Source organism: Myripristis murdjan, chromosome 20 (genome assembly GCF_902150065.1).
Source record: "Myripristis murdjan chromosome 20, fMyrMur1.1, whole genome shotgun sequence".
Taxonomy (NCBI): Eukaryota; Metazoa; Chordata; class Actinopteri; order Holocentriformes; family Holocentridae; genus Myripristis; species Myripristis murdjan.
In genome coordinates this window covers 14,265,243-14,285,138 of record NC_043999.1, presented here as the reverse complement: position 1 = coordinate 14,285,138, position 19,896 = coordinate 14,265,243, and the positions used below count along the sequence as shown (strand labels likewise).

The following is a 19,896-nucleotide window of genomic DNA, read 5'->3' as shown; positions in this document are numbered from 1 at the left end:
CTAGAACTGACCCACACAATATAAAACAGTTGAGATTTCCAGTATCCTTTATTTGGAGATTTGACAATTCAAGTCAGCTTATAGCAATTTATGTGGAAGACAGGCCTCTTCATACAGATCTAAAAAAACAATGAGGATTTTAAGTTACTGACACACTCAGTCCACCTTCCCTTATGAACACTAATAATAGAGCTGATTTGGAGCGGCAGCTGCATAAATTGTGAACAGAAATGCTAAGGATAATATGTGCAATCATGATGAACACAGGTCTTACAGATTAGTGTCATACTGAACAAAATACTGCCTGAGGACAGTCATCCTCCTGTGATGAAGGGAAATCAAACACAGTATACACTGTAGCATAGGCACAACATTTTAGAGAGCTTTGTGCCAAAATAAGATGCCAGCTTGAAAATGTGATATTACTCTACCAACATGATTACTGGCATAAAAGCATAAATCCTTTGGGACATTATTGAAGTTGCAGGTACCCAAGACTCTTCTTTATTTAAAAAAAAAAAAAAAAAAAGGATTCAAGATTCTGTACTTTGGTGCCACTGGAGAAAAATACAATAAGGAATTTTTCCAGTATGAAGATAATACTTTGAAACCAGTCTGACGAAAGCCTTTTGTGTTTTCAAGGGGGGAGAGTCAAATCTCATCAAGGGAGCACAGTGCTGACTGATAGCAAAAAAATCAGACATGAAACGGTACCATCAATAATCTATAAACATAGACTTTGCGGGGTTATGGCAAATTAGAAGGGAAAGGGGCACAAAAGTTGATGTTTGACAATAAAAGAAGCTCAGAGCACCACTGGAATATTTTTGGTTGTGGAGCAGAAGCTCAAAGAAGTGAGATGAACACTGGCAATTAAAACTGGCATGCATACACCTGAACCCGCAAAAGCCAAGTTATGTAGTTAATATTGTCAAAACTGGCAGCTAAGAGGCAACATAAAGAGTCAACAACAATAAAACAAGGTCCTTCAGACCTCACATTGAGACTTGACCGGGTTTTCAATACAACAGGTGTTCAATGCAACAGAAACCTTAAAGCTGACAAGGTTTCCCTAAAATCCAAAAAAAAAAAAACACTGTGCACGCTTTGATAGAATCAATAACTGGATAAATGCTGACATTATCTGTGTTAAATAAAATCTAGATTATTTACTTACACTGTAACATAAATAGATGGTCCCCAATCATAAATTAGACTGACTACAAGGCATTTCACACAAACTATATGACACAGTATTCCTCAAGTGAGAGTTTCATGAAGCGCTCCCTTTCCTCTGCACTAGATGAGCTCTAAGTTTTCACAGACCCTACAAAAGAGGGAATGCAAAAATGATAAATCATCCTGTGTTTCAATTTCAACAAAACTAACAAACTAATGATGAAACAATAAAATTAATAACCTAAAAAGGATTCTATCGTACTGACTACAACATGCACTTACGTGCCTCTAATATAGTTTTCTCTCATTTGTCATTAAAGCACATTTATGTTAAACTCCTGACGAGAAAAACAGAAGACATTTGGCTAAACAAACAAAATAACACATGGTTCTACAACAAAAGTGAACACCAGAAGTTATCAAAGTGCAAAGATAATGTAGATGGTCATGACTGCTGGATACACACTAGGCGATGACCAGAGATGAGCAGCCTGCCGTCGGGTTCAGGAAGAATCCTTTATCGTTCCAAACAAACAAAACAAACAAAGATAAGGCACGTCAGAGTGTCCATGGTCAATCTGGACCTCTCATTCAGAACCATCATTCATCAGTGAACCACACGTTTGTTCAGAGGAGCTTCCTTTTTCCAGTTGGTTTCAGCATGTGCTGCCCAAACTGGAACAGAGGAGAGACAACAGAGATCATGAAACAAATCACTTGGACAGTATTTTCACTGTTTACACTACATGCACTCGATTCCACAACTTAGGAAAATAATAAAGTAAGAGGACAAACCCTCTTATTTTTACTGGATATAATACAGAGCCTAAAAGGTTCTCACCAAGGGGGTTTCTGTTCGCGGTTTCACTTCTGGGGCAGGGACTTTGAAATCATCCTTGTCATCCTGTTCACTGTTGTGCCGATACCGATGGGCAAACTTGCGCTTCAGGGCCTCGGCGATGAGAGCTGCAGCATCTATGGGCTCACTGGGCTTGGCAGTAACTTCCGATGATCTACAGCAACAAACAGCGAGGATAGTTATCATGATGTTGGTGCTAAAATCTGACTTGCATTGCATTACAGCAGCTATGTGACATAACACTAAATGTTTGATAAAAAGTTATTCTGGTCAGAAGCAGACGCTCACCTTTTGACTGATCGCAGCTTCACCTTGTCCATGTCCTTCAGCACGTCGAGCATGCTGGGGATTTCTGCCGGCTTGGGCCCTGAATCCAAAATTGTCTGGGAGTCCATCTTCTTCCCTCTGCGCTCCTTTATCAAGTCAATGGCTGAGAAGGTGCGCTGCAGGCTGGGGGGTGGAGGAGGAGGAGGAGGAGGTGGGGGAGGAGGAGGTGGAGGCAGGGCACCACAGGGTGGAGGAGGAGGTGGAGGGGTCCCAGTGGCAGGAGCTGAGGTGAAAGAGAAGAGGGAGAGGAATCTCACAGCCTTGTAATAATATGTGAAAGTCTGCTGCCATCCAGAGGCAGGCACATGACATCACAGAGGGGGGAGAGAGGGACACCAAAAATCAGTGACTGCCTGAAATCCTGTAGGCCAGGCAAAATGAGTCTAAATGGTTTTAAAGTTACTGTTGGACACACCTGGCTGTGTGGTCTTCTCCTGAGCCAGCACAATCTGTGCAATCTGAGCTCGGAGTTTGGCAAGTTCTGTCTCCAGTGCGCTGATCTTCTGAATGGCCTCATCGTTGGCAACTGTCGGCCCCTGGGGGTCTGGCTCCACCTTGTGCAGGCTGGGTAATGACCTTCGTCGGGTTAGGGGTCTCCTGTGAGGGTGAGGCTGGTGGGATCGGAACACGAGCCCCGTTCCTGGTCCTGACCTGCTTCAACAAGGACAATTACTGACAGGCAACAGAGACAGAAGCAAGGAAATTCCCAGATAAGCTGACTGTTAACTGTAATTGTCCTCAAAAATCAATGAGATCACTAAGGAGTGCTTGTTAGTGAGTGAGAAAATGCCAAATCTTATACTATGTTAGACAACAGGTTTCTCTTCATCCCTGTCTCACCTGGGTCTCCCAAAGTAGTCTTCGTCGCATTCCTCATCCCTGTCAATCCAGCTGACATCAGCCAGAGAGGCCACGACACAGTTCTGCCTCCTGGCCTCATTCAGGACACCAGCGTCCTCATTATAAGGATGAAGCTGCCGGAGGAGGAAGAGCCATGTTAAACAGTTGCACAAAAAAATTCTCCAAAACTTGTCCATAAGCAAAAATAAAACATTGTTGCTTAAAAAAATAGAGCTTTCTTTCTATGTCTAAAGATAAAGGAAGCAATAAGGCTGAAGAGAGAGGACGGATGGGGGAGGGGCAAGGTAATAAAATAGAGGACACTCTATACGTTGTTAATGAAAGGCTCTAGCACATAACCCAGCAGGGCTTTAGTCAGCACAAGGTTGTTGTTGGTTGCCGAGTGAACTGACCTAAAGCAGACATGCTGCATTCCTCATAGCTAGGGAAGGGTGCTGGAAACAGAAGAAAAGAGAAGAGACAGTACAGTTTTGAAGGAAACAGGAAAAATCTACAGACTGGAGATTGACTATTTTCAAATAATACAATTATCTCAAAAAAATAAACACCAGCAAGTCAATTTATTCTTAAAGTTTCAAACATTCTCTGAATATTTTTAATGCTTCAATGATGATTAATGTCTGTGATGACTTCATCTACTCTGCTTATGTTTCATAAATCAAAACAGACAGTCGAGAAGATTTAAAAAGAAAGCGTCAAGAAGGGTGTGTGATTTGTTATCGCATGCTGTGACACCAAGAGTCAGGAAACAGAAAAACAAGAAACCAGAAGAGCAGAAAGGCCTAATTCAATGTGACGAAAACAAAAAAACATCAAACTCTAACTGGGTTGAAACAGCACACTATGAATTCTTCATTATCTAAGACCAGCAGGCCTGACTTTTCAAAATCTTCAAATCAAATGATGCTGAAAACATTCCCTCACCTGAAAATGGACCCTTGGGCAGGGTTTAAGAGGAAGACTAGTTGCTATTCTTCTGACAATACTGCGTGAGGACCCATAAGGCTTGGCTGATCCAAAAGCCTGCAAAACATAAGCATGTGTCATACATCGGGGGGGAAAAAATTGACAATCACGGTGATATTTGACATAAGGTCCACAATGGCAGCAAATCAGCACCTTGTCAGCAGCATGTGACAGGGTGGAACAGAAACTTCAGAGGGCATTTCACATCTGACAAGGAAGAAACTGTCTTTACACCGTTTTGAACTACAAGAGACCCAAACCCTGCCATATCACAGCTATGATTTCATCAGAGTGGGACAGCATTGTGGAAATCTGTGCTGTGTGTACACTTCAGCGAGTTCTTGAAATAGCAGCAGTGAGTCACGTACCAGGTCCATTTCAATCCGTGCATAGTTTTTACTCATATCTCTCCATGGACTTCACAGGGGCTGATGCACACAGGCCCAAGACTAAGGGCATCTTCACCGGAGGATAACCTGTTGAAAACACAAAACACAAGTGAGGAATTTCCATGGCATCATCTCAGGAGAAAACAAAACAAAACAAAACAAAAAAAAACAACAACAACTTTAGATTGGCTTGAGTTGTTAATTACAGTAACAACTTGAGCCTCTTGGTTTCTCCTCTTCTTGACACCTTTTTACTTTTATTTTCCAGCAGACTAAACGTTGCTAGGCACTTGTCCCCTCAATCTTCATGTAAACAACTAAGATCTTCACTTACATAAAATGACTTTTGATGAGCCAAGACTGGCTTGTTTTTTGTTTTTTTTTTGAAATGCTAGAACACCAATGACAAGTGTCACGACATGAGAAAATGAAAACAGAAAGGAGCCGAAGTTGATGCAAACTTGCTAACATTACCTCTAATGAAAAGACAGCTAAAAAAACAAGCCAACAGACTTTATATTGAGTGACATTAAATTGTAACAAACGGCAGGCTCACAGTTAACGCCGTGACTTTGTTTACAATAAGTACAGCTGAGGGAACATGGAGGTTGGACCGGTACTACAACACTGACAAGTCACGGAGCAGCGGGCTCATGTTAGCTAATGAGCGGCCAGCGACCGTGCTAGCTAACATCCTTAGCAAGCTAGCGAACTTTTAACATCATTTTGAATTTTTAACAAAGTACAATCTGTCAGAGACGCACATAAACCAAGCCTTCTCTCAAACTGAAGTTGCTGCATACACGTTTGAGGATCAATCCTTGACGTTAAACGAAAACAAAACTTACCGACACTTGGCGAACTAAGCGTCACTTCGGGTTAGCTCACAAAATTCCCAAATTTTCCACCTTGTCAATCTGCATGCGGGAGGAACAGTCATGGAACAATTTTGAGCCAATTGGATTACACAGATTACAACAGCTGGGCGGATACAGTCACTTCAAAGCGCCACTATTGGCTATTTATTTTGATTGATAGAACGTATCATCAACTGGAATCGACACTTTCTATAACTCTTTCTGATTATTGGATATTCCATACGTCAATCAAACGATATTGTCAAATCACATGCCACAAATACGGTGGATGTTCGTTACATATCTCTGACTTGCCCGGGCGAGTTGCGTTCCTTATAAAGTACTGGAATCCCCATGGAAAACCGGGATATCTGTGGCTACAAAACAGACGCACCCACCGATGGAGCAAAGAACCCAAACACACAGTGGACACCGCGGCTAGCTCAGGCTAGGAGAGAAAGAGTCACAGGCCTAGGGATACCGTTTTTGAAAAGGGTGTTTTCGTGCTGTCATCGATAATCCACTGGCTTGATCACTACATCGTAATTATATGTCCAACTGAAGTTCTTCTCCTCGGGTTGTCTTATGATTTTACCCCAAACTGACGAAAAGGTAGGGCTCATTGTCAGTTAGCTAGCTAGTGAGTTTGTAGCTTAGCGGCTGGATCGGCTGTGCTCCGCAGGGCGTGATTTGAGGTTAGTTTGGGGTCGTGGAAAGTGCCTTGCGACACAAGGGTGGTTTATCTTTCGCTTCATAAACACTATGTTAGCTATGAACCGTGTAGTTAATGGTGTCCATTTAACGTTTAGCCAACCACGCCGAGCTATTCGCCATTCTTGCATGTGGGATAAGTGAAATCTAATCAAAGCCAATCGGTGCTGTCAGTAGCAAGGGTCACACTAATCAGTCAGATAATTTTAAACCATTTAATTGATTTACGTAAACAGTTAGGTTAAGTGAACATCGCCCACAATAAAGGAGTTTTCATATAAGTTTGTTTTTTTAGGCAGACAGTCTGAAGTCAGCTGTTAGCTCCCAACTTACACATACAGGCTGTTTTGGTTGTCTCTAAGGTGTATTTAGCAGGTAATATAGTCACAAAATCTAGTCTTAGATGTCCAAAAGCTGTATGAGACTTTGAGTAATGCCAGTAGCTACATTGTTTTTTTTTTTTTGTTTTTTTTTGTTAGTTTCCCGGCTCACCAGGTTCCTCTTCTGTCAATACAGTAAACAGGCTGGTTTGATGTGCATGGCATCAAGAGAGGAGGCACCATGAGTGGGGAGGTGGACGCACTATCTGTGGTGAACCAGCTGCGAGATCTTGCAGCGGATCCCCTCAACCGCAGAGCCATAGTAGAAGATCAAGGCTGCTTACCGGGGCTCATCCTCTTCTTGGATCACTCCAACCCTCAGATCGTCTACTCTGCTCTGTTGGTAAGTTTTATCCATTTATATTTTACATGCAGGCCTTACAAATTATTCGTACTACTGCTGCTGTTGTCTGAAAGGAAATCATAAAGGTGCAGGTTGTGAAATCTTGATTGGAAATGAATTACATTCTTGTTTAAACACTTAAAATTGTGGGTTAGGTGACGTTTGAATTTACTGATGTAGATTAATTAGTTAAGATTCCTGCTGATTCTGTAAATTGGCTAGTTTCTCTGCTCCTGCCATCATTTGTCCCCCCCTGCTGTCCGGTGGAGTCAGAGCAGGCTGCAGTGACAGTCCGAAGGGCATTCCCTCCCACTATCTGTGTCTCAGTCACAGACAGACACGTGGTGGCCTTCACCCAGCTCACCCGTTTCTTAGAGAGACAGGTGAAGGGTGACATCTGCTGTCTGTTTTGCATTTACAAAACCAAGTAATGCCATTCTGATGCGTTTACCCCCACATTGGTATGTAGTGTAAACACAATAAAAGCCCTTGACATTGCAGCAGTTCCTAAACCCTGCCCTGTTTGTGCATGACTTCTATTGTGAGTACAAGTCTAAGTGGTTTTATATAATAGTACCTTCTTGGTGCTTTGGTGTATGAACACAGAATGCAAGAGTATTTACACTGATTGTGTAATACTATATCGTTATACACATACACTCAAACAGCTCTCTCTGTCTCATAATACCTCAGTGGGTCTGTTGCCTTTTAGCTGTCAGTAGATAACCGCTGCCCTCGTCCTTCCAGGCGGTGCGCTACCTGGCGGAATGTCGGGCCAACAGGGAGAAGATGAAGGGCGAGCTGGGCATGATGCTGAGTCTGCAGAATGTCATGCAAAAGCAAGTCCCTGTCACCACCATCACACACACACACGCACACACATACACTGTGCACACATGTGCTCACTGTGCACTTTTTCCACACAAAACCTTAACCTAGGATTTCTTTTGTTTTGCGCAGACAGTGTGTGCCTGTCTGCAGATTTTCCAGGCAGGATGATGTCCTCCCATTTGCCATGTCAGGATGAATGAGATTAATGTTGAATTAGCATAGGGTGGTAAACAATTAATTTGCTGTTTCTGCATGTCACAAGACTCTAATGCATCCTGCCATGTCTCTAGCTTTTCAAGATAATAATTTTTTTTTGAATGATGTTGGCTTATATTTGCACTTGTTTTGTGCTGGAGTTAGCAGGTTATTTTGCAGACGGAACTCATTTTATACTGTAATGTTTTAAGAGAAAATCTCATTGCTTGTTTCTATGTTACTACATGTACTTTGATGCATTTTCAAAACAGAATTGTGTTCAATTTCATTTTTACCGTGCTAAAAAGAACATGCCAAACACATTGGTCACCCATGTGGTGTCAGAGGGAGGTCTTTGGTTTGAGGAGGTGTTGTGCTCCAGATAGCTGCTGTTACCAGAGGCTCAGTGGCAGTTGTGCTAAGTGACTGCTGTTTATCATTAGCACCCAGACTGGAATAGGCCTATCTTCAAATGGACGACAGCAGGTTGTGTAACCCCCCACCCCCTCCTTTTCTTCCTACGGCGCTGTTTTTGCTGGCCCCAGAGTAAGCCAGTCACTTCAGCTAGTCAGGGGTGCCGTCAAGAAGAGCCTTGCAGTTAAAGCATCAGCTCCCCTTCTCCCAATGCAGTCACTCTGACTTTGGATAGAGGTCGATCATAGCTGGACAGAGTGGGAACACATGGCTGAGGGGGAATGTCTAGCAAAGTTGCACCAAACAGGTGTGAATGCCATTCTTACTCCTTTGGCTCTTTAAAAATGAAGGCATTACAGAGGTTTCTTTCTTTTAGTTGTACTTATCAGAGAAGTTGGTCACAGCAGAGCTCCTTCCATTCTCAGTGCAACAGAAAGAGAAAGTTTGGCTTCCAGCGTGGCCGACAGCCCTTGATGGAGCTGGGGCAGGAATGTGTTGTACAGCGCTGGGGAGCATGAGGCTCCCAGAGGGCAGCTGTGCCAGACAACTGATGTCGTATCTGGTTACTATACATGGAGTGACGGCTTGGTGACATATACAACAGTGTAGCCTGCAGGGGTATCCCAGAATCCCTCACAGAAGATCAGTTCTGGCATTACGACCAACCTCATGTGGCGTATTCACAGAAAGATGCTGCCCGCTAATAATTTGGTTTTCTGCTAAGAGAGCAATAAACCTCACTGAAGCACAGTATAAGCCTAGTTTATGTGGGTATGGTGGTAAGGATCCAGCCTTACATTTTCATATAAATAATTATGTATAAATACGCGTGGCCTATAGAGACTCATCAGGCACTGTTGTGAATGTGTTCCCTGTAAAAGTGGGTGCCTACTTTTGTGGTGGAAAGGTTAGGTGGCATTATGGCTGTCAGTGTGGCCCCCTGTGGCAGGGCGACCACCCTCTGACTGCAGCTGTATTGTAACTCTCCAACGTCAGGCCACAATACAGCGACCTTTAGAAATATCACCATCTCAGCTCTGGAAATGACATGGTCAAGTCCAGACTGCAGTCCATTCTGGAGTCAAATGGAGATAAAACAAGCGATGGTAGTGTGAGGGTTGAAGGTTACAAACAGAGACTTAATGGATACACCTTGGTTGTAGGCTGGATTTAAAACTCCTGCCTCACACGTAAAGATGTCACATGGTACTCAGTACATTTTGTTATTGAAGGCCCCATTTACTCTTGTCATTTCCAGCATCTATCATCTGGATAATATCCGGATACAATTCACCCACATACTATTCACACTTTTAGCCACATCAGTGGTTCTTTGTTAGATGGATGGATATCCGATTCCACTTTACTGAACAAAATACAGGTGACAGTGTAGAATTTTTAGGTGCAGCATAGTAATCGCATGTATAGCTGGCGTAGAGGGATGTATTTACACTTGACCAGATCGTAACCACAGTGTGTGGTTTTCTTGACACTGATTGTACATACATCCAGTTGCACTGCGTTTGCACTGCTCATACAGTTAAACTTACGGACACCACATCAGCTCAACAGATGATTTCAACTCAGTAAGCTAATGTACTACTGAGGCTTCTGGCTTGGTATGACCCAGTTGGTAGTTCATAAACAGAATATTCGCAACCAACAATAGCCTGAAGTGCTGTATGTACAGTAATTCAAACTTAAAGATTTTCATTAAACAGTGGAATAATTATTATTACTGTATAATTGTTATTACTATGACTGTTTCCTCCTTCTCTTTTATTTTACTGATCTTCTTAACTCCTTTTCCACCAAAGGAGCACCTCCCCTGGGGAAACCAAATTGCTGGCCTCTGAGATCTATGAGATCTTACAGGCGGCTGGTAAAGATGAGGCCGAACAGGCTGAAGCGGCTGCCGCCTCCTGCCGACGTAAGGCCCAGTTCTTCCTGGGCTCCACCAACAAGAGAGCCAAGACTGTGGTGCTGCAAATTGATGGACTGGATGACTCTGTAAGTGAAAGTGTTGTACTTTGATACAGGGAAAGCTTTTTACTTTTGGTGGGGGAGGGAGGGCTTTGTCGCTGCTGCTGTTGTCACGGTGTTGTCAGTGCAGTGTCTCTGGCACAGGGCTGGGGGTGGAGGTGGGTTTATGTTGTAAATGTCAGGCATTGAACAGCAGGACGTTGAGATTGAACCTGAACACTGCTCTACAGGAACCTTGCACCTAGCCAGATCACATTACAACAGACAGATGTCCTCTGGTGGGAAGCACGGCTAATACAAGCAGAAACACACCAGAATATGGCAGCTAAGCATGTAAACAGTATTTCTCAATGGAATGTGGCTTATAGCAGCTGAATGTCAGTATTAAAATATAAAATAGTACACTGAAATATAGACTATCTTGCTCAGGGTGTCAGTTCGCCCAGGGCAGGGACTTGAAGACGAGCTGCTGCCCTGTTTTCCTCCCTGCTCAGCACATCTTGTCATACTTTTCCCTTGTCTCTTGTTTGTTGTCAGACTCGGAGGAGTCTGTGTGAGGAGGCTTTGCTGAAGATCCGAGGGGTCATCAGCTTCACCTTCCAGATGGCTGTCAAGAGGTGTGTGGTCAGGATCCGCTCCGACCTTAAAGCTGAGGTAAGTGCCTGTCTGCACACGGTTAGAAAACCAGCTACTGCTACAGTTGCTACTGTGCAGTGATAGAGGTTTAATGTTATTTGAAAATGCATTCACCCAGTGAATGCTATAATGTGATTGACTCGTACAGCTAAATGTACTTACCTTCAGAGACTAAAGCAAAAAAATCTTGTTTCTCCCAGGCTCTGGGCACAGCTATCAACTCCACCAAAGTAATGAAGGCTCAGCAGGTGGTGAAGGCAGACGATGGAGGAGAGGTAAGTCCAGAGATGACACATGAGAAGGAAAAACTGGCTTTAACAGTATACCATGGTTATTAGAGATGTCACAAGACGATATGATACCTATACTAGTGTTTATATTATCAGTCACATTGAGTTTAATTGACCCCTCAGTCTCTGCCTCAGTACTGTTATTCTAAGGTAGTCTTAGCCTGTAGGTTTAAATACTGCCACACCCGCAGCTGCAGTCATGCTTAAAGGACTGTAAATAAATATGAGAGCACATAATCATAGCATTGTATTTACTGTCACAGCGGGACATGTTATACAGTTCCTCTAATTTGAAATCAGTATTTTGTTGGGCTGCTTTGTTCTCTGATTGAACACTACAGGCCAGTGTTGCACTTGCAACTCAATACTTGAAACACATAAAGTTTCCTTTTATTTGTCAATTTTTATACTTAATTTTTAAATATAGGAATGTATACTGATTGGGATTTCTGTTTTTGATTATCTTTTTGGCTACACAACACATAAGATTCACTTTTTAAGATTAAAGTTGATCAATTCATAGGTCTGTAGTAGGGTTGCACAAGTACGCCTGAAATGACAATCTTGATTTTTTTTTTTTTTTTTTTTTTTTTTTTTTTGCTTGATATTGTTATTATGGTTTGGTCTTGACGATATGAGGAACAAAATAATTTTCCTTCACTTGGATGACTTCCATTAACATCTTGACTGTTTTCATATATGTCTGAATTAACTAATATATCTTAATATTGCTTATATATCAGTATTTACAATTATTAATTGCTTAAGCTGAAATTGCAATAGCTGATTATACAAGATTAATTGAGCAGGCCTAGTCAATAGTCTGTTGCCTGTATCTGTGTGTCGGGGAGCACAACCCCTTGCCTAAGGCTGAGAGTTATTCACACTGACATGATTAGCTGGTCACATCTCTGCCTCACCCTGTAGGCTACACGCTTTTTGCCAAACACATGACCAGTCCCAGTTATGCCCTGAGAGCTGTGTGTTACCACCTCCCAGACTCTGTAATCAAAGTTTATTTGAAACTCCAAAGTTTTTTCTTCAGCATCACCTCACCTCATGAAGAACCTGAATGATTTATACTGAAAAAAGAAACTGGGCTGCATGAAAGAAGCCTCATATTTACAATTTGTTGTACATCTTGTGGCCAGCAGGGGGCAGACCTAGCTCAGTCATGTATCTTGTGCCACTAAGTCAGTAGTATTTTTGTTCAGTGATTAAATGCCTGTCTTGTATCCACGCTAATCCGGGAATCTTATAAATTAGTTTTGTGGATAAATTTGTGTGCTTTGTGGTAACTCAAACACAAACAATTCCCCTTGCTTCCCTACATCTTTTTCCTAATATTTCTTTTTTCTGTCTGTGTAGCTGATGTTGCCATTTCAGGAGGCCGTGTTGGTGGAGGAGAACACAGACATCCCAGACTACCTGCCTGAGGAGGAGAGTCCATCCCATGAGCAGGACAAGGCTGTCACACGGGTCGGCTCCATCACCGATGGCATGGGCTGGCTCAGCACAGCGGCCAACTTCCTGACCCGTTCCTTTTACTGGTGACCACTTCCTGTGTTTTCTCCTCCCCCCCTTTTCCCCAGAAAGCACCATCCAACTGCTGGCTCAGCCTCTGTCAGCTTAGTCTGGGCCTAAGCTCTGCCTCATGTCATTCAGCTCTTCGCTAGTCTAGACTCCCCTCTGCCAAGCACACACTGAGCCTGGCTTTTTGTCTGCAACAAGCGCTGGACTGCCAAGCAGAACCTGCAGTAACTTCAACTTGTGTGTGTATATATGATGCATTGAGCTACAACTATCACCACTGGCTGTATGTGCACAATTATATTCTTGCTGCATATTATGTATCTGACAACATAAGCCATAGCCAGCAGAATCGGCCTCCCACTTTTGTTTTCATACCTTGAAAATTTTCCCCCAACTTCCAATGCGTCCAACACTTTGAAACCAAATGGTACTGTGGAAATGTGTCGCGCTGTGTTGCCAGAGTCGACTTGTGGTGGGAGTTCATGTTTAATTGTTCTGAGGCGGACTCTGCATTCGCTGAAAATTGGGAGTTCCTTTGTTTGAGCTTGAGTTTGAGTGCTTTTCTCTTGGCGTTCTTCCCCATTCATCGTCCTTTTGATATATGTATTTATCCTTTTTCCTTTGCATAATTTGATTAGGCTTAATTTTCTTTATATTATCCTTCTCAGAGGGATCTTTACTTAAAGCATGCTGTAATTTTTGTGTGCCAATCTTGCTTGTACTTATTGCTGTTCATGCTTGTTCCATGATTTTTTTTTTGTGTGTGTGCCTTTTGACACTTCACTATAACTATTTTGTTTATCATTGTAATTTTATTCAGTGATTTGAGAGCTCTAGGCTTGTGAGATGTAGTATCTGTGCTTCCAAGGTGGGTTGAAATGCCCGTAGCAGCAGCAGGCCTCCCCCAGCTTATATCTCACTGTGGGAGGCATTTCAGCAGAATTAGTAAACTAGACACCAGCAAGAGGCTGTAGCGCATTCAGCCACTGGCTGACAACAGCTGCCTCATACTATAGGACTATTTGATGCATACTGAAAAGGGATGTGATTACTTAGGCTAATTAATATGCTAACTCTTGTTGTGCTGTAGTCATTTCAGTCAAAAAGTGGAACTCCTTTGATGATGCAATGCAGAAAAAATATGAATGTGAGTTCTTTTAGTTTATATTTTGGTGGTGTTGAATCGACTGACATCTCCTTGTGTTACTTGCACAGATTTTAGGCTACCTCTACTTTCAGCCTAATAGTTAAATGTCAGCATTACAGTCCCTCTTTAGTTTTAGCAATATCTTAGATCAGCATGGTGAAGACATCCTGGTTCAAGAACTTGATTGACACCTGCTTGCCAAATACTAATCTGTTACCTAGAAGTACATGAACAGTTTGATTTTATTTTTCAGTTTAGCCAGCAGTGTCCTTAAAGCAAAGATCTTGTTGGTGCACACAGGCGCACATTCATGCACACACGCACACACACACACACAGAGGATATCTCCAGTGCTGTCACATTGGCAGTAGTGGTATTGTATCAGGGGTGTGGATATGTACATTTTGTAAATGGTGCCTGATACCTTGTGGTCTCATACCTTACACGTGAGCGGTAATTTTTTTTTTTTTTCTTGGTTTGTTTTGTAATACTGATTTTTCAATTTATGGTCACAGCATCTGACTTTCTTAGGTAGCAAAATAAGATACAAAGCTTTAGCTGCACCGAATGGTCTTTGGTGTTTTATTTTTCTGATTCTGTAACACTTACAGTCCCGTGACTCACACCAGTTTTAATCATGATATCATTGGATTTGTGTTGGTGTCATCAACATTTATTACGTGAAATGCTGACCAGACAACTTTGATTCTTTTGACAGTGGGGACGTCACAGTTGGTTTGCGGTCATACTGTTGACCTGAATGACCCGAGCTGATTGTGACAATTCACTTGAAAAGCAATAAGACATTTGTACGTTATATTTGCATGAAACTCACCAACTGTAGTCCATCGGTAGTCTTCAAAATGATGTCTTTTGAATGAGAGCTTGAAGTTGAGATCATTATCAGTATTATAATTTTTAAAAAATCTCAAGTCTTCCTTATTTGTTCAGCGTCCTCAGAATAAAAGTCTGTCATGTCATGCCATGTAATTTTATTTTAATATTTGTTGCACCTCATATACCTGTATAGCAAGAATACTTGAACATTATTTCTAGGAACGGTTCTTTTATGTGCTAATGTGTTCATTTCCTTTTGTTGTTATATTCACTACCTACCAACAGTTGACAAATAACCACAGAGCAAGTTCTCAGAAATGTAACTTCATGTGTACAGAGCGCACCTGTCATCAAATGTAATATAATGTACTGCAGATCTTAAAACAGTTGATTCCCATTCACTGATAAAGAAGATAATGTTAAACTTCAAAGTTTGTCTCATGCTTTTTATTCTCATTTTAAAACTAATACTACTTACAGAATATGATTGGACAGTCTTGATCCATCACTTTCTTGATATTACTGATAATGTCATCTTTGTGGCGTCTGCGGTGGCCGCCCTGACACGCCACTGCTGCAGACCCTACTTTGTCAAATCAGATTGCTGAGGGCAGCAGCCATTCTTAGTAGAGAGAGAAAATTCTGTTTTCCTTACTGGTGCATAAGTGAAGTGCCCCAGGGCGCTCCAGCGGTCTGCCTACCACCTCCCCCAGCCCTGGTGCTGGTAGGCAGGCAGAGGCAGCAGCCAGCCCCAGCTGGAAGCCCTGGAGCCACTGCTGCTGCTGCTGCTGCCTCCACTGCTGAGCCTCTGAGGAGCTGCTGTGCCAAGCTGGAGACGAGGCTTCACTCCCTAGCTATATCATCTGGATGGAGGGTGACTAAAGAGCACATAGAAGGACAATAGCGGATAGTATGGCAGCCACCAGCAGAACGATTTTGTGTCTGTTCAGGGCATTTTTATTATTAAACCCTTATAACACCATCAGAGAGGGAAATGTATTCCTTATGCACAATCCAAAACAAAATAGACAAAATATTTCAGCATTGACAACAACACAGACATTGCAGACCCACATTAGATATCTAAATTTACTATAAAAATGTTTCAAGGAAAGTTTAAAGCATCCAAAGGATTGAAGTCCAGTTTCAGCACAGTTTGTAATTCATTATCAGGATATAGAACTTGAAGGCCTAACTCCCAGCACAGCCATTTTTGTGGATATGAGTCAGGTAGTTGCACAGGTGTAGGAAAGATGGAAGTTATGCAGTAAGAGCATTCACTGGAAGAAATGGTCACCCCACATGTTGGTAAAGGTTTCAATGGCATATGTAGAAACACGGTATGTGCAGTAGTTGCATGGCTCTGCATCACAAAAAAACATCACAACATAATCTGCCTGTATTTCAACACAATGATGATCACATATCCCCTGCAATGCCACAAACAGCTTGTTTGTTGCAAATGAATACAATCAATTCACAGTAACTGGGCATTATAGGGGTATCTTATTTACCAAGCCATAGGAGATGGGGCTTATGAGGCCTCTGGCTCAGATTTCTCATACATGACCACTAGAGAGAGACAGTAAGCTTGGCAAAGAGGAGCAATCAAATGAAAAAAAAAAAAAAAAAAAAGTGAGGTCCAGAATATAATCTCAAAACATCTGATAAAAAAAAACACTTTCTCATAATTAAAGGACTTAGATTACTAATGCTGTTGAAAGCCTTGGTGAAAACTGCTGTTTATTTTTCATCTGGTCCAGTTGAATTTAGAATAAGTAAAGCCACAATTTAATGTACAGTAAGATTATCACTATATACTTTTTACGTTATAATGCTATATAGTATCTGCAGACATCTGCCTATTACGGCTGTAAGGAGAGCTGTGCAGCCATTAGCTTGTTTGTTGGAGTTGTATAACATGCACCTTTCTCCACAATGCCTGAGCACTAATGTGTGTGGAAAAAGCAATAACACTAAAGTTGGTGCATTAGCTCTGCCTCCAGTTTAAAATAATTTTCTTCATGGACTCATATGCTGCCTTGTAATGATATTACTGCACTCAGAAGTTGTTGCAGATAAGGGGATATCCTCCACAAAACACACAATGGCAATGGCATTCACCTCTCGAATTAAAAGCACAATGTCATTCCCTGACTTCTCCAGATAAACCCCATTCCCCACTTCTTCATTTCCCCATCCACATCAGATTAAACACAATCAGTGGCTGTCTTGTGTACAGCCGTCGTCCCACTGCCATATCAACCTGGTTGCCTATTTGTGCATAAATGCGTTGTCGGTATCAGCCGTCCACCTGTGTGTATTTGCATGGTTAATCTGTGCGCAGGGGCGAGGACCTGATGGAGGGTAGATAGGTGCGTCTCACGGCCCCTGGGCTCTTTGAGGAATTTTATTGGAGGTTCAGCTCCCAGTCAATGGGATCAGCCGTAAATCCCGCTCAGAGTGTGGCAGGAAATGATGTGACTCCGGCAATTTATGTCAAATAACTTTTGAGGATGTGTGAGTGTAGCGATCAGCGCTACCGGGGCAGCGATAACTCTTCGGCAGGGGGGGGCTGGTGAAGATTTAATTGAGACATTTTTCTTTATCTGGAGCTGAGCGCCAGAGCCGTGTTGTTGTGTAACGAGATGTAATGTCTCTCTTTATACGGCGGGTCAGCATCTAGGATGAGGGAAGGTCACGGACTGACTGTTGGAGCATCCAATTTGCTCACATAATACCCACCCCTATAGGGAAGTGGGTAAAGACAACTTGATTAGGTAAGTTAGGAGTCCATATATCACGAGTCACATCACAGACATACATGAAATTCTCCACTGTGTGAGAGAAAACCTCTTTTATCATGCAAAACACTGTGTGGCATGAGGTTGCATATCTTCTGTGTTTACCTCATAGTATAGGCTAATGTGTGTGTGTGTGTGTGTGTGTGTTTGGGGGAGAGGACTTGTCATTGCAAAAATGTTAACCATAAGTAATTCCAGTGTGTATTCAGTCTGAAAATCTTGCTTTCCACGTGTCAAGTTTAAAAAAAAAATCTACCATTTAAGTGAAATTGTTTCTGTTGTTTGCTGTGCTGGTTCCAGAATTAAAAACACGCCAAACAAACAAATAAATAAAACAGGAAGAAAAAAAATCACAAGCATCATCTTGCAACAAGGCAAAACAATCCAGATCTCTCTATCAGCATCGAGGTATTTTCACTCAGTTGAAAAAAAAAATCTTGAAACAAGTTGAGTTGCACTTGAAAAAAAAGTGAAATTATGAAATCACATCAGGCACATATTCACACATTTTTAGAAAAAACAGGAGATGAAATGACTTAAGATGGATATGTTTTGTAGTGTGCATGTGTGTGTGTGTGTGTGTGTGTGTGTGTGTGTGTGTGTGCAGAGTGCTCCTCCTCCCGCAGAGGCTCGGTGGCCTGATGAGATGCGTGCACGCACACAGGCAGCTCATAATTGTGGCCGTAGCTCATTATGGCCTCCGGATGATTTGGAGCCGCCGGGGAGAGTCTCGTCCTCTGACACCGCCACGTCCGCCCGGCGACAACCACTCCAGGCACTGATTGGTGGGATGAAATATTGCCGGCGAAAATTAAAAGGTCCCAATGTCAAAATAATTCATGATATGCATATCTTCCTGGCCTGATGAAATCGCTGATATCTGGATTAGGCGGATAATAAAAGCGATCAGGGTACAGTTAAACTATTTCAGCAGCAGGGACGGGGGGGGCAGCCCCTTTATGTGTCAGGAGTGGTGGATTACACGGTCAAGATACAACAAGTGTGTGCGCGCGCGTGTGACGAGTATAATCAGGGTGTGCGCGCGCCCGTGTGTTTGTGTGCTCTCCCATTATAATGCAGCAGCCTTTGCCTGTGAGTGTGTGCAAGTTGTGTGAACCCCTGTCAGGCTGTGTGTGGTGGGTCACCCCACACCCCACCTGTGATTTGAATATCCGCTGTAATTGTCCCAAAACGGCTCATCAGTGGATCTGCCTGCTGCCATTAGGGCCCAACAATATGGTGTGACATTCAAATTTCCCTCAATGACAGGTTATTAGGAGCCCCAAGCAGCCGGCATATAATTAAGCACCACAACGTTGACCTGTAATATGAAGTGATGGCAGAGTTGTAATGGGCAGGAATGAAATAGGCACTTTGTTAAAACACAGAAGAACTGAGGGGAGATATTGTCTTATCATACCTGGGGAGTTTTTTATGGACTAGTCTCCACATCTGATCGATAAAACAAGGTGGTCATAAAGAGATGACAGCTATATTCATTCATAAGCTACGGTGTTCTTAAATAAAATTCAATTCTCATGTTTGTCTGAAAAACTTAGAGTTAAAAAAAAATCTGCTTTGGTTTAACAAAAGTGAGAAAACTTTGTGTCAGCTGCCCTGGCAACCTCTGTCACATGCTTATGAGATACTGTAATAATTAGAGATACCAATCACCAGCAAAGATGAATTTGACTATGCCAGATATTTATAAATTAACAATCTATTAGCTAATATCCATGAGTTTTATTCCTCTACAAGATTGTGTATATTAAAAATATTAGGCATAAATTTCACTTATGGTCCATTTTTAGCCACGGAGATGTACAGCAGTGTGGGAAAAAAAATCTTTCAGTCAAAAAACAAACAAGCGGGAGGGGGCAAAAAAGTGTGACTTTCACTTGTGACACTAAAAGCCTATTACACAACTTAAGACATGCTGTCTGAGGCCCCCGCTTTCCCCTTTAGAACAAGTGGACGTTGTGATGAGCAATGGACCCATCTGTTGTAGCCTGTCCTCCAACTGGTGTGTGAATATGATGTATTCTGTAGGTGCCATTTCCAAGTCACAATATAATACCAGTGGTACCTGGAAAAGATTCCAGAAAACTCTGAGCAACTGACGAAGTACGATCTCACTGTACCCGAGTGTGCTAGTGAGGCACACGAACATATGAAGGCTTACGTTAGAGCTTACACTCAGTGCATGAGTATTGGTAGTTGATATTAATTCTCGATAGGCTACATGATTCTATACCTTAACAAAACCAGAAATCTAACACTCTTTAATTTGAAGATGCTGTGCGATAAATAGAATCTTTATCTTTTTAAGTATTTAAACATAGAGGCTGCATTAG

At 42.3% G+C, this 19,896-nt stretch overlaps 2 protein-coding genes across 6 annotated transcripts; one reads left to right on the top strand and one right to left on the bottom strand.

The window, feature by feature from the left end:
• Nucleotides 1-29: 29 nt before the first annotated feature.
• Nucleotides 30-5,548, bottom strand: mtfr1 (mitochondrial fission regulator 1). Its single transcript, XM_030079232.1, has 8 exons — nucleotides 5,430-5,548; nucleotides 4,561-4,668; nucleotides 4,151-4,249; nucleotides 3,206-3,339; nucleotides 2,781-3,016; nucleotides 2,327-2,588; nucleotides 2,021-2,192; nucleotides 30-1,854 (listed from the first exon to the last, which is right to left on the bottom strand). Exons 2-8 carry the CDS (start codon nucleotides 4,594-4,596, stop codon nucleotides 1,807-1,809), a joined length of 987 nt encoding a protein of 328 aa, XP_029935092.1. The 5' UTR covers nucleotides 4,597-4,668; nucleotides 5,430-5,548; the 3' UTR covers nucleotides 30-1,806.
• Nucleotides 5,549-5,806: 258 nt separating this feature from the next.
• armc1 (armadillo repeat containing 1) lies at nucleotides 5,807-15,169 on the top strand. 5 transcript variants are annotated; one of them, XM_030079347.1, is made up of 7 exons: nucleotides 5,807-6,050; nucleotides 6,629-6,872; nucleotides 7,620-7,711; nucleotides 10,130-10,322; nucleotides 10,833-10,949; nucleotides 11,132-11,206; nucleotides 12,590-15,169. In XM_030079347.1, the coding sequence occupies exons 2-7, from the start codon at nucleotides 6,711-6,713 to the stop codon at nucleotides 12,773-12,775; spliced, it is 825 nt and encodes a 274-aa protein (XP_029935207.1). In that variant the 5' UTR covers nucleotides 5,807-6,050; nucleotides 6,629-6,710; the 3' UTR covers nucleotides 12,776-15,169. The 5 variants fall into 5 exon arrangements, with proteins under 5 accessions (XP_029935207.1, XP_029935206.1, XP_029935202.1 ...); XM_030079346.1 differs by having other exon boundaries at nucleotides 5,807-6,133; nucleotides 6,661-6,872; XM_030079342.1 differs by having other exon boundaries at nucleotides 5,808-6,050; nucleotides 6,666-6,872.
• The last annotated feature ends 4,727 nt before the right edge of the window (nucleotides 15,170-19,896 follow it).